This window comes from Diorhabda sublineata, chromosome X (genome assembly GCF_026230105.1).
Source record: "Diorhabda sublineata isolate icDioSubl1.1 chromosome X, icDioSubl1.1, whole genome shotgun sequence".
NCBI lineage: Eukaryota > Metazoa > Arthropoda > Insecta > Coleoptera > Chrysomelidae > Diorhabda > Diorhabda sublineata.
In genome coordinates this window covers 17,159,280-17,174,555 of record NC_079485.1, presented here as the reverse complement: position 1 = coordinate 17,174,555, position 15,276 = coordinate 17,159,280, and the positions used below count along the sequence as shown (strand labels likewise).

General features: G+C 29.6%; 1 protein-coding gene across 1 annotated transcript in view; it reads left to right on the top strand.

The window, feature by feature from the left end:
• The window catches only part of LOC130451328 (agrin-like), a 212,769-nt gene that overhangs the window by 170,507 nt on the left and 26,986 nt on the right, over positions 1-15,276 (top strand). Inside the window, exons 10-12 of the mRNA XM_056790280.1 lie at positions 1,637-1,966; positions 6,720-6,872; positions 7,288-7,551. Of these exons, the coding sequence (XP_056646258.1) occupies positions 1,637-1,966; positions 6,720-6,872; positions 7,288-7,551 (747 nt within the window). The remainder of the gene's footprint in view (positions 1-1,636; positions 1,967-6,719; positions 6,873-7,287; positions 7,552-15,276) is intronic.

Genomic DNA, 15,276 nt, shown 5'->3' with positions numbered 1-15,276 from the left:
ATCCTTTGTTGTTGTTACACCCAGGAAGTACGACCAACATCAAAGATAGTTGGAAAAAAAGCGAGTGCAAGATGAATGAGAGTAGATTTATTAGTAGTTACCAGCACACCCTACAAAAAATACCTTGAAGAGGAACAGAATGGTAAAGGAAAATGTGGTGGGAAAGGAGAAGGAGTCGGGAAAGGAAAAGAAGGCGGAAAGGGTGATACCGGATGCCTCTTCTCTGCTGAAAGCTACTCCAAAGCCAATAAAGGCGAAGGGTGGATTAGGTTCGTTGTGTATTTTAAATTGAGAGATGGGGCAAGTGCGGGAATAGATAGTGACAATAAAGGCAATTTTACTTGCGATATTTGCCTTTCTAGTAATCAATTGGATTGTGTGAAAAAAATTTAAGTATATAGGTTCATTTCCAAGTTCCAGATAAGAAAATTATCACTTTCTAGATGAAGATTTGTTTTTTCTATTGATAGGAATAGTGTTATTTGTGTTTTTTATTTATAAGATTTAGAAGACGTATTGCTTCATCAGGTATGTTGTTCATTTTGCAAATGAATTTGGATAAACATCCGAGTGCTGATATTTATCAACTTATATATAAAATAATCCTTGGAACTATTTTTGCCCTTCCTCAGGGATCATTCTATATATAGGTATGTATGAAATGATCCTTCATTAAACGTTAACAAACAAATCTGATACAAAAAATTACATACATAATAAAAAACAAGTATGCAGTTACAAAGTTAAGTAAATTTCATTACCTCCAAAAATATAAATCTTGCGATTTTGCGTTCAACTTTAGCTACATTTAAGTTTTTTCCTTAGGGGGATCATTATACCTCACCTTCCCCTAAATAAGGGGAAGGTGAGGTATATAATATAAAATATCCAAATATTTCCAACCAGACTCAAACCGTTTTAGTTAATATTTCTACAAGTGAATCAACAACAACATAAAAGGAGTATAATTATTTGAAAAAAATGGAATTGTTTCTGTATTATTTTGTGATTCACGACATTCATTTACCATATTTTAAATAATTTCATCCTCTCGATCACAGGTTCCTATTGAGTGCTTCGTCATATTTTAGAAACCGAAGTGTTTTTGCTTGTAGCGACGGCATTATGATCTCATACTATAAAGTACAATATTTTAAAAGAAAATAATAACAGTTAGGTCAACTCTATGATAGCCGCTAAACACAAAAAAATATCACAAACATACAAAAACCCAGTAAATACGTTCAGCTCCAACCTGATCTCTATAGCCAAGAAAACAATCTTATTCCAGTGTGACGTCATGCGTGAGGCATGTCAAATTTGAGCTGAAAATTCAGCATACCAGTGTATGTGCATCGTGATTCAAAAATAAAAATCATATGTTCTAAAAATTTTTATTGTAAATAGCTTTGGGTCAGAGCAGAGAAATCAGCCCTCATATATCATTCTAAAGCGTGTGACACATTTCAATTTGTTGACTTTAATCATTCACTTTACATTTTGTGCAATAATTTATAAAAGTTGAGATTATTCAGTAGGTTAAGCCGACTTGTATATTATATAAGTCACTTATATAGTGGATCTTTATATAACTGTAGTGTGCATTTCAATAATTGGTAACCCACTAACTTTCTAGCAACCTTCCCTAACATCACGATACAAATTAACCAAATGACAGGTAATGAATTTGATACGGCAGTATCTCAACTTCCAGACAACTCAATCGTAGATAGCACTAACACGGCAAAGGAAGCTTGCAAGGATATATTATGTGACTTCGAAGCAACTTGCGAATTAGGTCCCGATAACTTTCCACGTTGCACCTGCCAATTTAACTGCATAAATGTATTTACGAGTCCAGTTTGCGCATCTGATCTTAGAGTTTATCCATCTCTCTGCGATATGAAGATGGAAGCGTGCCAAAGACAAGAGGATTTGAGGCTTAGACCTTTAGATCTCTGTCAAGGTTTGGATTATGTTTGGATGTAGAAAGTTTAGCACTAACACTATGGCACACTATACATCTAATGCTTTAGAAAATGGAATAGGTACTATTAACACACGTTATAACTTTAATTTCTGCATCGTAATAATACCATTTTAGTGAAGGCCTCTAGTTACCAATATCGAATAGTGCATTGTCAACAGTTTAATATATAAAAAATACGACGCAGACCAAATAAGAGATTTAGAAAAATTTTAATACTACTATATCTACTAACGAAATCTTTTATGTTGATATATTGATACAAATTCAATTATTACGATATTCATGAATCTGAATAGAAGTATTTATGTAATGAAATGTGATAGAGTTTATATAGTGGTTTAATTTACGGCTTTATATAACTAATCTTGAAATTTTGGATAAACCTCGCGCTTCTTCTGTAATTATCTTTTTTAATTATAACCCTGTTTTTATACTTACTTTCTTTATCTTTTACTATCTTGTGAATCAGTACTCCACAAAATAGAATAATATAATTAATCTCCTCCAAACGTGTATCAATCGTTACGTTTTTCCCTTCAATTTTATTTACTTACATCAAAGTATTAATGCTCCAAAACTAATGATTTCGATAACCCTGTTATCACCTACAGAAACCGACGGTAGACTAATGTATTTTGACGCACAAAACGCGTTTATAGAAAATGAAACTGCTGTAATTAAGTGGAATTGGTCTTGTGAGAAAAATCTACATTTTGCTCAATTAATCATATTGTAGAAATGAAATTTTTAAAGAAAGTTTAAATAATAAAACAAGTATAGCTGGAATCTGAAATAGGAAACGATAAAGACTCTATGAATATGAAAGGAAAAAGATAGTAACAAACAAACACATTATTGGGATGAGATTATCACTGGAAATAGAAATTATCACTGGAAATAGAAATTATCACTGGAATCAAGAAAATTGGACGGACAATGAATATGATACTAATGTACAATAAAAATAGTTTGTATTGGGAACAAGTACAAAATATATAGGAGGTGTTGAAGAGGAATACAAATTTTTAAATTAGAAAATCGCACTTCTTCGCCGTGCCATTAATATTATATATTTCCAGAAATGAAAAATTTCCTTTTACATCTTGATTAGGAATTAGGAAAAAAAATCATAAAGTTTGAGAAATGTGTTCTAAAAAAACAAAATGACATTTCTTACTAATCTGTACATTTTAGAAAGATGTAAATAGTATTAGAATCACTAATTTTAACTATATATGAACATCCTACCTTAGAAATATTTTAATTTTCGAAGTCTTCGATGCGATTACTATCAATTATCCATAACTTAACACGAAATAATTGGATACAAAACAATCCTATTGTATAAATATTTGCTTTGGTAGATACCGTAAGTTATTGACCAATAACAATGATGTTATTTCTGATAAACTTACAAACTCAATTGGCTCATAAAGAAGTTCTAGATCGTATATACTATTAATAAATATTTATTAATCAAAACTGATTAAAACCCAATTGTTCTGTATTTTGTTGATATTTAATAAAGTACAGACTTGATTATATTATTTAATAATCGTATATACATTAAATCTGTTAATGTGACCTCCCATCCTATTCCTGATTAATGCCTTTTTTGGTCGGTATTATAAACTGACCTGCTCTCTTTGTTACCTCACTTTCTTGTAAAATATCCCAAAGTAGGTTCTTTCTTCCTTTTTATAACTTGTATCATGTGTAAACTACGATTGGTGTTTCTATTCTTCATGTATTTCATATTTTTTCTGTTAGCCTCTTTCCTATTATTTGTGAGCAAACTTAAAAGTGTGATTTTGATAGGAAAATTAGTATTCATATACAAGGGTTTCTGTATTACACCGACAACGGTCTACCACAGGAAGATCCCAATAAATGATTCATTTTCATATAGGAATACGAACCCTTATGGTGCCTAGTTGCTGAGATATAGGGTGTTCAAAATTTTGAATCAAAATCAAAAATTTGTCACAAACCAAGAACTCCTTTAATTTTTTTTTTCAAATTTGATGACCAATATGCTACTTAATGAAGTAATATTTTGACATAAACACACTTTGGAAAAATGTAACCAGTGGCGCGCAGTCAGGTTTAATTGTCACAATAATAACAAAATTGGCAATGAAAATAAAAATAATAATAGCACAAATTAAATTTAAATAACACTGTATAACAGCAATAACAAAATTTACAAAGTTACTGTAGTTGTTAAAACTGTTGGCCGCTTACTTCAATACAATTATTACACCGTTTTATCATTGAAAAACGTGAAATTGAAATTATGAATAATTTTTATTTGTTTTGAACTACTTACGCTTCATCATTATTCGAAATTATATGAATAATTAATTAATTTGCAATTACTCACGTGCTTGCAGACTTTTGCTTAGAGGCAAATTTCTACAACACCGTTCATTTTAACTCCATAAAAGGTTATTAGTTTTTTTAACTAAAAATAATCAGGCAATTTTAAACAGTAGCGTAAAAAATAGGGGGATAAAAGTGACCACTATTTTTCCAAAGTTTGTTTATGTCAAAATTTTACTGTATTAAGAAGCATATTGCATTTTGAACACCCTATATCTCAGCAACTAGGCCCCGTAAGGGTACGTATTCCTATATCAAAATGAATCATTTATTGAGATCTCTCTGTGGTAGGTTGTCGGTCGAATATAGAAACACCCTGTATTAGAACTTGATATTTCTTTTCTTGCTAAAAGTATCGAATCCATTTTCCCTCCTTTAATCTTCTTCTTTGTTGTTTGGTATGTAAATCACGTATTGTACTATTCCTTTATTCCCATCTTATCCTTGTTCCTTTCATAATTTCATTTTTTATGGTCTCATGGGTTTAACTTTCCAACTTCTTAAATTCCTCAATAACAAATATAACTATTTCATGTACCTCTTAATTCAGAAATTAAGCGAATTCGTGTAAACATATTTTATTTTTTGCTATGATATTGATGCCATATGGTCAACGTTAGCTCGTTTAAATAAGGATTCCCTTTTGATACTCTAATGTTATTTATAGAGGGTAGTAGCACCTCTCCAATATTGTTTGTTTAAGTACCAAATAATAAGAATTGTTACATTCATGATAGTTGCATAAATCATAAACTGGTTTTAAAAAATTCACAATGATATTCAAATATCATTTTTCATTACAGTGAATACAGGCCCAAAATATTCCAGTAGACTTTGGAGTATAACGTAAATTTAATTGAAATTTCAATTCAGCTAAGTTGACACAACTAATAAGATTTATTGAAAAACATTTAAATTAAACCAAACAAAAATGAAATTGTTAACGGTCTTTCGAGAACACTTGCTATTTTACTCGCTATCGCGTACTTTTAATCAGAAATATTACTTGTGTTTTCATCTTTGGGGCCAAATATCCTTCTTGCAGAATGAAAAATATTTCTATAGTTAAGGAAAATTGAGGGGATATTGTCATTTCTGCATATTTCTTCAATTAACTATCCAGAATATTGGTTTGATAATAAAATGAATAAATATCATTTTTTCTATTACATTCAATCCATTCTTTATTGGCTTCTGGTATCACTCATATTTAATAAAAAATATGTTGTTTGTTTTATTCAATATTCTTCGCAGGGTGATAAACTTGAAGGTTGTATTGTAAACTTGCAATGCTACTTTCAGTATGTAAATAATTTAAGACCTACACAACCTATCAGTCCTAAATTAGTTACCTTAATTTGCTTAGAATAGAATAGATTAATTTGATAAATGAGACCAATGTAGATACATACAATTAGTAAAAGTTGTAATTATCATATTCCTATATGAATGTTAAGAAAAAAAAACAAAGATAATTTTAAAAATTCGTTGCCAAAACAACAAAGTTATTTTTGAATTTTATTCATCATGTTCTTCAGCCAAATGAATCATTGCTCTTGTGGGTTATAAAATATCATAGGACGATTTTTTCCGTTTATTCACACGATCGTGACATCTACTCCATTTTCCGCAATTCAACGAATCCCAATGTGAAAGTAATTTTATACCTTATTCCGTTGTACTTGCTCCCATACAATTCTATACTCAAAATTTGTGCTGCAGATCCTATTCTGTTCTCGACTTTCTACCCTTTATAAATCAATATTCGCAATTAATTTGTTATCAGTATCGTCGAGTTTAACTACTAGCAATATAATTTTTTTTGATAAGTACACCAATTATTTTATTATTGTTTCCTACCCAAATTATCGCTAAAATGGTATTATTAGTATTAGTAAATATTTAGCTTTTATAGGTACATAATAATCTGAATTTTTGTAGTTTTGTTGTTAGGCATGCTAATTGGTGAACGTATGTTTTCAAAATGGAATATGATGAAGCAAGAAGAAAAATATAAAAATTAATAATCCACATTTTCTCGACTTTTTTATCATTTTCATATAAATATACATGAATAAATGAAGACTCAAACGATTTTACAGTTTTATATATATTCTCATCACATAATCTTCTGATTTTGTACTTCTATTTAAATTATGTATAGCTTCAACAATTACATATTTCTTTCATCTCTTACATTCATAATTCTAAGTTACTTAACCCAATTTTTTTGTATATACTGTACATATATTCTTGAATGAATTTTCCCTGTTTCTGTTCTATGTTAATATATTGGACGTTCACAATTTTTAAATATCTAAAGATTATTGATTTAATTTTTATCTAGGAATGGAAGTAAAACCATGCAAGGGAGAAAAACCACTAACGGACTCTATTACAGAAAGAGAATTAGACTGCGGTAATGGTCCATTTAGACAAGACTGTCCTGCAGGAAGCTACTGCCATCAAACAGCCAAATTTGCTAAGTGCTGCCGAAAAAGTGAGTTATTCAAGTTAATGCAAATGAAGTTTCAATTTATTTTTTAATACTTTGGGTGCCTTTATCCTCTATAAGGTTAAGTAGCTGTGTTTAGTTATAATGAGAATTTTATATATTTAATGCAAAGTTAATTCCACAATTTGATGAGAATATTCTAGTGTGTGGGTCACATTGTTTACACTACTAATACATCAACACTAACAATTACAGTGTGTGATGCGCGTTTCGATAACTCAATTATCGTTTTCAGAGCCTAAAGGTAAACTGAGTTTATCTTTAGTGTGTCCAGTATGCCATGGTTTCAGAAATTCCCGTTTAGAAATAATCTAGTGTTTCTATGACTAAACCATTTTAATTATTCCAAAAGTTTGCCAGGATCGATCCTCGAAGATTCAATTTAAAAATGTATTAATAGGTGAAGCTGTAGTGGAGAAAAATGGTTGTGGGGAAAGTTGGTTTGGTTGCTGTCCAGATGGAAAAACTACTGCACAAGGACCGAATTTTGGAGGTTGCCCATCTATTTGTGACTGCAACAAACTAGGATCGTATTCAGATACTTGCGACGTAGAAACTCAGCAATGCAGATGTCGTCCTGGAGTTGGAGGTGGAAAATGTGATAGATGCGAACCAGGATTTTGGGGACTACCGAAGATATCTGCAGGCTACCGTGGATGTATACGTAAGAAGATTTTAATTTTAATATATCTTTTGAATTCGGATTCAAAGTAGATCAATTTTAAAGTTGGTTTTATATAAGCTTATGGATGTCGAAAGTGAGCCACATCTAACAATAATATTATTTCATGACATATTTGTGAGTTTCTATAAAAAAAATAGAATTGTTGGTTAAATTGAAAACCAGTTCAATTATTTTACATACGTACTATATATCTATATTAACTAAAATTCATTATTGAAGGTGTTTTCAACAATCCTATTTATATGAAAACAAACGCTGACAAATGTTCATGAAATATAATCTTTTGCGAATTATAAATTTCGGGTTTCGAAATTTATTTTTAAAAAACTTTATTTTTGAATATTTATATGAATACAATTAATCTCAAGATCGAACTAATTATAAACATCAAATATCATCGAATTGTTTACAAACATCTTATTTATAGTAAAATAGTGCTCATACATGTTTACGTTATTTGATACAAAAATAGAATAAATGCTGATACATGTTTATGATATTTGATACAATGGTATTGTTTTAAGAATGTCCTTCAGAAATTCTTCGCATGTAACTCCTCCATCCCTAAGAATGAAAAATGACGGAGGTATTTTTCATCCTGTGTTTTCTTTCCTCTTCTAATTCGATGTCCTCTTTCTTCATTTCTTCTATTTTCTATTTTCTTATAAACTTATATTTATATTTACGAATTATCCAAAATATTATTAAAATTATACAAATTATTATTATTACAGTAAATAGTCCTATCGATACATGGTTTTGCGGATTATAAATTTCATGAATTGGTTTTATATTCTTAGCAATGTTATTAATTTCATACAATTTATTAAAATCTATATTAGTTAAATTAGGAGATTTATAAATTTGATTATTCAAAAATTTAAAGTTTAATTTCGGTAATATCATTGATTTCCCTTTTTTAATTTGTACATTAGTTGAGAAAATTTCACTTCCTACTTGAATACTACAATTTTTTGGAATTTTTATAAGCGATGGATACATTATTTTAAAATAGCGGTCTGATACACATTTAGAAATTACATCAGTTTCAAAATTCGGAATCACTAAAAGTTCATCACTTGTTACTTGTTCCAATATTGTTTCTTGAAGATTAATTTCACTAATTACACAATTTTTACCGGAATGTCCATTTAAAAGTTCAACAGTACAGTTATCTTGTAATTTGAGAGTCTCTTTACAATAGTGTTTTTCTTCTAACTCGGGGCATTCTTCTTTGATGAAAGTAACTTCATTTTGACTTCTGGCCAAGTAAGGTTGTGGAGGGATAAATATTGTATGGTTTTGAATTACGGGGTATAAATGAAAAAATTCATAGGTTTTAGGTTTTAGGATAGGAACATGGGTAGCAAATATTATTTTGGATTTGGAAAAGGTTACTTGTGAACCAAGAAAGAGATAATATGTCAAAATATTATTAAATTTTGGTATTTGTTCTTCATTGTAAATGGTGCTTAAATATTTTATCATTTCTAAAATTTCTTGGCTTGATATAACTGAATTGTGAATTGTATTTAATTTAGAAAAAGTTATTGCATTTTCAATATTATCGATCAATGTAATTAAACTCTGACAATCCAGATTAATTTGTGAAATTGTACTTTGAAATGTTATAAAATTATTTAAAGTTATTATTTTGTTTTCAATTGAAATGTGAAATTTCTCTATATTATCAAAAAGTTTCCGTTGATTATCCCATAGAGTCGTAATCGATTTGTTATAATGATCAATTAATTTTTTATGTAGTGATATTTGTAAATTAACTCCGTGAATTATTTGTTTCAGTTTTTTGGTTTTCTAATTATATTTTTATGATATGTTCCTTTATTTGTTTCTAATAATATGACAGAATCTTTTATAACTTCGGCTTTTTTGAATTTAGGTAGTTTCTTGTCTCGAAATTTTGTTTTTATGTAGGATATGTTTTGATTTTCGTAGGATAGGGGATCATTTCTGTTTTCGTTTCTCTTATTGATTATTTTTTCTTTAATGTTAGCATTTCTATCTTTAATTTTTTCATATAATAATTTGGAGGTTTACTTGTGATTTTGTATGTAGTTAGATATTATTAAGTGATCGTCTAAATCGAATGGATCAGGGTTATTTATATGGCCTTTAATAATTTCAAATGGTGTAAATTGTGTTACCGAATGAATTGAATTGTTATATGCTAATATTGAATGTTTTATCAACTGATCGGGAGTCAAATCTTTATTATTTTATTTTATACATCTAAATGTTCGATTAAACTGGAATGAAAACGTTCCACAGGTGAATTAGAATTGCTATTTTTAGACGTGGTATAATGTAACTCAAGTTTGTGTAATTTGCAAAAATCTTGTAGGTCATTATTTTTAAACTCTGAACCACAGTCAGCTGTTATTTTATAAAGTAAACCATGATGAGTAACGTAATTTAATATGTTATCAACAACTGAAGTTCCATTCACACTTGACATTGAATAAGCTTGACTGTATCTAGAAAAAGCATCTATTATGGTTAAATATGATTGGTTTGCTATTTTAAAGGTATCAATGTGAATGTGCTCAAATGGTCTACTAGCTGTTGGAGTTAAATTGAATTTTATTATCGGTGGATTTCTATCATTTTTATTTTTTTGACATGTTTCACAATTATTAACGAAATTTTCTATGTCTTGTATCATTTTGGGCCAGTAATATTTTTCGGTTAATGATTATTTTAATTCGTTGATCCCTCTATGTCCTTTCTTATATATATGATAATATTCTAATTTTTCTTTTTGTTCTTCCTCAGTTAAAATATCTTTTACTACATTTATACAATGAACAAATTTGAATGATGCGTTTTTGAAATATTTTTGTACAGTGGCTATAAATTGTTCTGGTTTTAGCGGTTCTCTAAAATATAATGCATAAAGTAATTTTGGGTCGATATATTCTTTGACAAATTGAATTATGTTACTTTCTTCCTCGTTCATATGACTAGTTCGAATTAGTTTACTGATATCTATTTTATTTTTTTGTTGATCATAAGTTTCGTACCAATTATAATTTTCGTTAATTAGTTTTTTATCTTCTTTTGAATAGTTAAAGTTGTGAATTTCATATTGGCTTGTTTCTACAGAATAAACTTTAAGAGGTTCATTAAAATTATACAAATTGTCTTAAACGTTTCATTTGTGTTATACTGATTATAATTTGAATTTTTATATTATTTTCTTTTCCCATTAGTTGAATAAACAAAGTTATGGATTATATTATTAAATTTCTTATATATATTCTATTTAATAATAACTTTTTATTATTATAGTTTCTAAAAGTTTACTAATATTTAATTTTTATGTTTTACTTATTTTTTATCCATTAATTCTAAATCTTATCTATTCTTATAACATAATAATAAAAAAGAAAGAAAAGTCTTTGTATAAAAATCCATTTTATAATTTCTTGAATTGCGTACCATTTCAACGAATGATAATATCTATTTTTCCAAAATAGTTCCTCAATTAAACTTTCATTTAGTTTAGCATCTAATTTTCTATTGAAATATTTTGAACTTATTCCATTATTATTTTTATCAAATTCTTTGTTAATTGTTCCATAACTAATCTCAACTTCGTCATATTCATTATTTATTTCTCTTTTATCAATGATATTACTTTGATTTTGTATATTCAATATATTTGTATTTAATTCAGGTTTTCTAATATATCATTATCTATTTTCATAACATCATTTATATCTTTTTCGTCCCTTGTCATATCATTATTTATTTCATTTATTTCTCTGTTTAATTCTATTACATTTTCTTTTACTTCAATTTCATTATTCTTTTCATTCATTTTTATTTTATCTAATCCTATATTGTTTAATTCCACTTTATCAAATAATTTACTAAGATCTAGTTCTACTTGTTCATTTATTTCTTTACAATGATTTAATTCTGATTCTTTTATTTTTATTAATTTTTTAATTTCTGGTGATGAATTATTAGATGTGAAATTTATTTCAATTACTTGTTCACTGGGTTTTGATTCGTTAGATTCTATGAAATTTTCAAAATATGTTGAAGCATCATTAGGAGTAAAATTTATTTCTTCTATGTTTGATTCTTTTTCCGAGGCTTTTTCCGAAAATTTACGGTTTGATCATTATTTTCATCACGTTCAAACAAATGTTGAAAATCGATTATTTCTTCAGATGTTAAATTCGGTTCATTTCGTGATTTGAAATATTTGTATTATTATTATTATTATTATTATTATTATTATTATTATTATTATTATTATTATTTATACGTCTACTTGGTCCGTCAGAAAAATTTCTCGATGTCGTTGACATCGGTTCAGGTCTAGGTAAACGATTTACAGGTATTTGGTTCGGGCGGAAAACATTTTTCCTAGGACCAAATACTTGCGCATTCGTTGGGTAGTTTTGTCTTCTTTGCGGTATTGGATTTACGTATATAGGTTGACTAGGGAAATTATTGTTATTATTATTATTATATCTTTCATTATAATAGTTGTTATTATTATATATATATATATCCCCTTTTATAGCGTTATACGCCTTTGGGTTCCTAATCTCCAGGCCTGTCTATCTTGCCAGTCGTCGACTGCTAGGTTCCTTTCGGACATTGCTCTAGTGATTCCTTGTAGCCATGTTCTAGGTGGTCTTCCCCTCTTTCTTTTTTCTTTGGGCGTCCATTCTAATATTATTCTTGGTAGTCGTTCTCTTCCCATTCTCTTAACGTGTCCGTACCAAATCAACTGTTTCTTTTCTATATCTTCTACTAAAGTTCTTTCTACTTTCAATTGTCTTCTTATTTCCTCGTTTCTTATATGTTCCGTTCTAGATATTCTTGCTGCTCTCCTCCAGAAATCCATTTCCACTGCATTTAAGTTATTTTTTTGCTTTTCTGTAAGTTGCCAAACCTCGGAGCTATATGTAATTATTGGTTGTAAAATGGCGTTGTATATTCTCTTTTTTGTTTCTGGTCTAATATTCTTTTGCCACAGCACTGAGTTCAGGGCTCTTATTACTTTTCTTCCTTTGGTTATTCTGTCCCTAATTGTTTCCTCGTTTCGTCCTGTTGTTGTTAGTTTTACACCTAGGTATATGCATTCCTTACAGTTTTTAATTATTTTTCCCTCTAGATCTAAATTCCCAGGTGAATCTTCAGATCCTATACATATGTATTGTGTCTTCTCCGTGTTAACCTGTAGACCCCACTTTTGGTATTCTTCTATAAGTTTTCTAGACATGTACTCCAGATCTTCTTTTTCCTGTGCTACCACTACCTGGTCATCGGCATAGTGCAGTGTATACAAGGTGCTCTCCCCAATAGTTAGTCCCATTCCTTTACATTTTTTTTTTCCAAATTCTTAGGGCTTCATCTATGTATATGTTGAACAGAGTTGGGGATAAACAACACCCTTGTCGCAAGCCTTTGGTTGTTTTGAAGCCGTCTATCACCTTGTTACCTATTTTTATTTTTGCTGTTGTGTCTCTGTATAGTTCTTTTATAGTCTTTATTAGAGTGGTATTTATGCTCGTTCTTTCCAGAACCTCCCATAATTTTGAGACAGGTACTGTGTCATACGCTTTCTTCAAGTCTACCAATAGTAGGTGCACTTCTTGTGATCTTACGGTTCTCTTTTCGATTATTTGTGATAGACAGAAAATACTATCTATCGTCGATCGACCTGCTCTGAAGCCGTTTTGTTCCTCGGATTCGTATGGGTGATATTCTTCACAAATGATCTCCTTTATTATTTTTCCGTATAACCTACTGAGCGTACTAATCACTGTAATGCCCCTATAATTATTGCAGTCTTCCTTATTTCCTTTCTTGTATGTGGACGTGATCCATCCTTCTTTCCACGTTTGCGGTATTGGTTCTCCATTTAGATGTCTATTGATAATTTCTGTTAGGATATTAAACAGCCTATTTGTTCCTGCTTTTATTAATTCTGCAGGTATTCCCTCTGGACCAGGAGCGCGCCCATTTTTAAGTAGTGTTATAGCTTTCTTTGTTTTTTCTACGTTGATTTTTATTGGTTCACCTGTAATCCGTATGTCTTCAGCCGGCATGTTACTATATTCAGATCTCTGTTCTCTGAGTAATGAGCGGTAATAGTCTTGCCATTTATTTGGTGATATGGTGCCTATTGGGATATTTTCTTTTCTGCCAGATCTAACATTATCTATAAATCTCCACGATTCCCTGGATTGGCGTCCTCCTAAATAGGTATCCAATTCCTTGCATTTATTTTCCCAGCTGAGGTTTTTGGACTCTATCGCAGCGGTTTTAAATTTTGATACAGCTTCACTATATTGTTCCTTATGTTCTGCTTTTTTAGTGCTTAGCCAGGTATGATACAATCGTTGTTTTTGTTCTTTTAAATTTTGCAGTTGTTCAGTCCACCAATAATTTCGTGTTCTCTTTTTCATTTCTTTATATCCTAAGGCTTCTTTGGCTGCTTTGTGTATGCTGTCAATTACTACTTTGGTAAGATTGTCTGTTGGTTCTTGTTCGTACTCCTGTGGGAGGTTTTGGTCCAGTCTTTGTTGGTATAATAATTTTGTGCTCTCGTTCATAAGGCTTTCTATATTATAGTTTGGTATATCTATATCTGTTAAATCTTTACTGTTTTGCAGTTGATTCTTTTGTTTGTTGTTTTTGATTATTGGCATTATTAACTTAGCTTTTATCAGATGATGGTCACTTCCACATTCTGCGGATCGATATACTCTGACATTGTGCACTTTTATCTTCGTTTTTTGTTTCATTATAAGATAGTCGATTATTGATCTTAGATTTCTAGTTATTTGCGTCCATGTATATGTGTGTATTTCCTTATATTTAAAATACCCATTCATTATTCTTAGTAAGTTATGTTGACAGACATCTATCAACCTGGAGCCATTATCATTCCTGGTATTTTCACCGTAGGGCCCTATTATCTCATGCTTCGTTTCTTTGCCAGTTCTAGCATTTAGGTCTCCCAGTATTATGATTTCTCGATCGTTACCTGTCTGAGATATTAGCTCATTTAGCGTTTCATAATACTTTTCTTTTTCATCTACCCGTGCGTCTTCATTATTATTCATTATTATTATATCTATCATAATTATTATATCTATTATAATTGTTATTATTAGGTTGTCGGTAGAAAGAATTATAATTATTATGTTGATTATTTCTATTATTTCTTGATGGATTCATTTAAACATTGTTATTATTATTATTATTATTATTATTATATTTAACTTTAGGTTCGTAAAATTGACCATAAAGTTTTTCGAAATTTTCAAACTCGTCTACATAAGCCATAGCGTCTTCTAGAGAGCTTTTTTAAGTACATATTGTTACGTATAACGCCTGAACATCCCGCAATAAAGGTGTTCAAAGCTGTTTTCTCACAGTGATTAATTTGACATCTTTTATCAATATCTCCTAAGTTTAAATTATTACTGATAATTTGCATAGTATGACTTTTTAATAATTGCAATCTGTTACCAAAAGCTATTAAATTTTCATTTTTAAATGGTCGTGTTCTCGTTAATTCTTGTAAAATACAATCTAAATCGTGCCTATCTGCAAAACACTGAATCAACGCTTCTTTTAATTTAAACCATGTATTCAACTCAATTCTATTTCCCACCATTAACTCGGCTTTATCTATTAATTTTTCTTGTATGC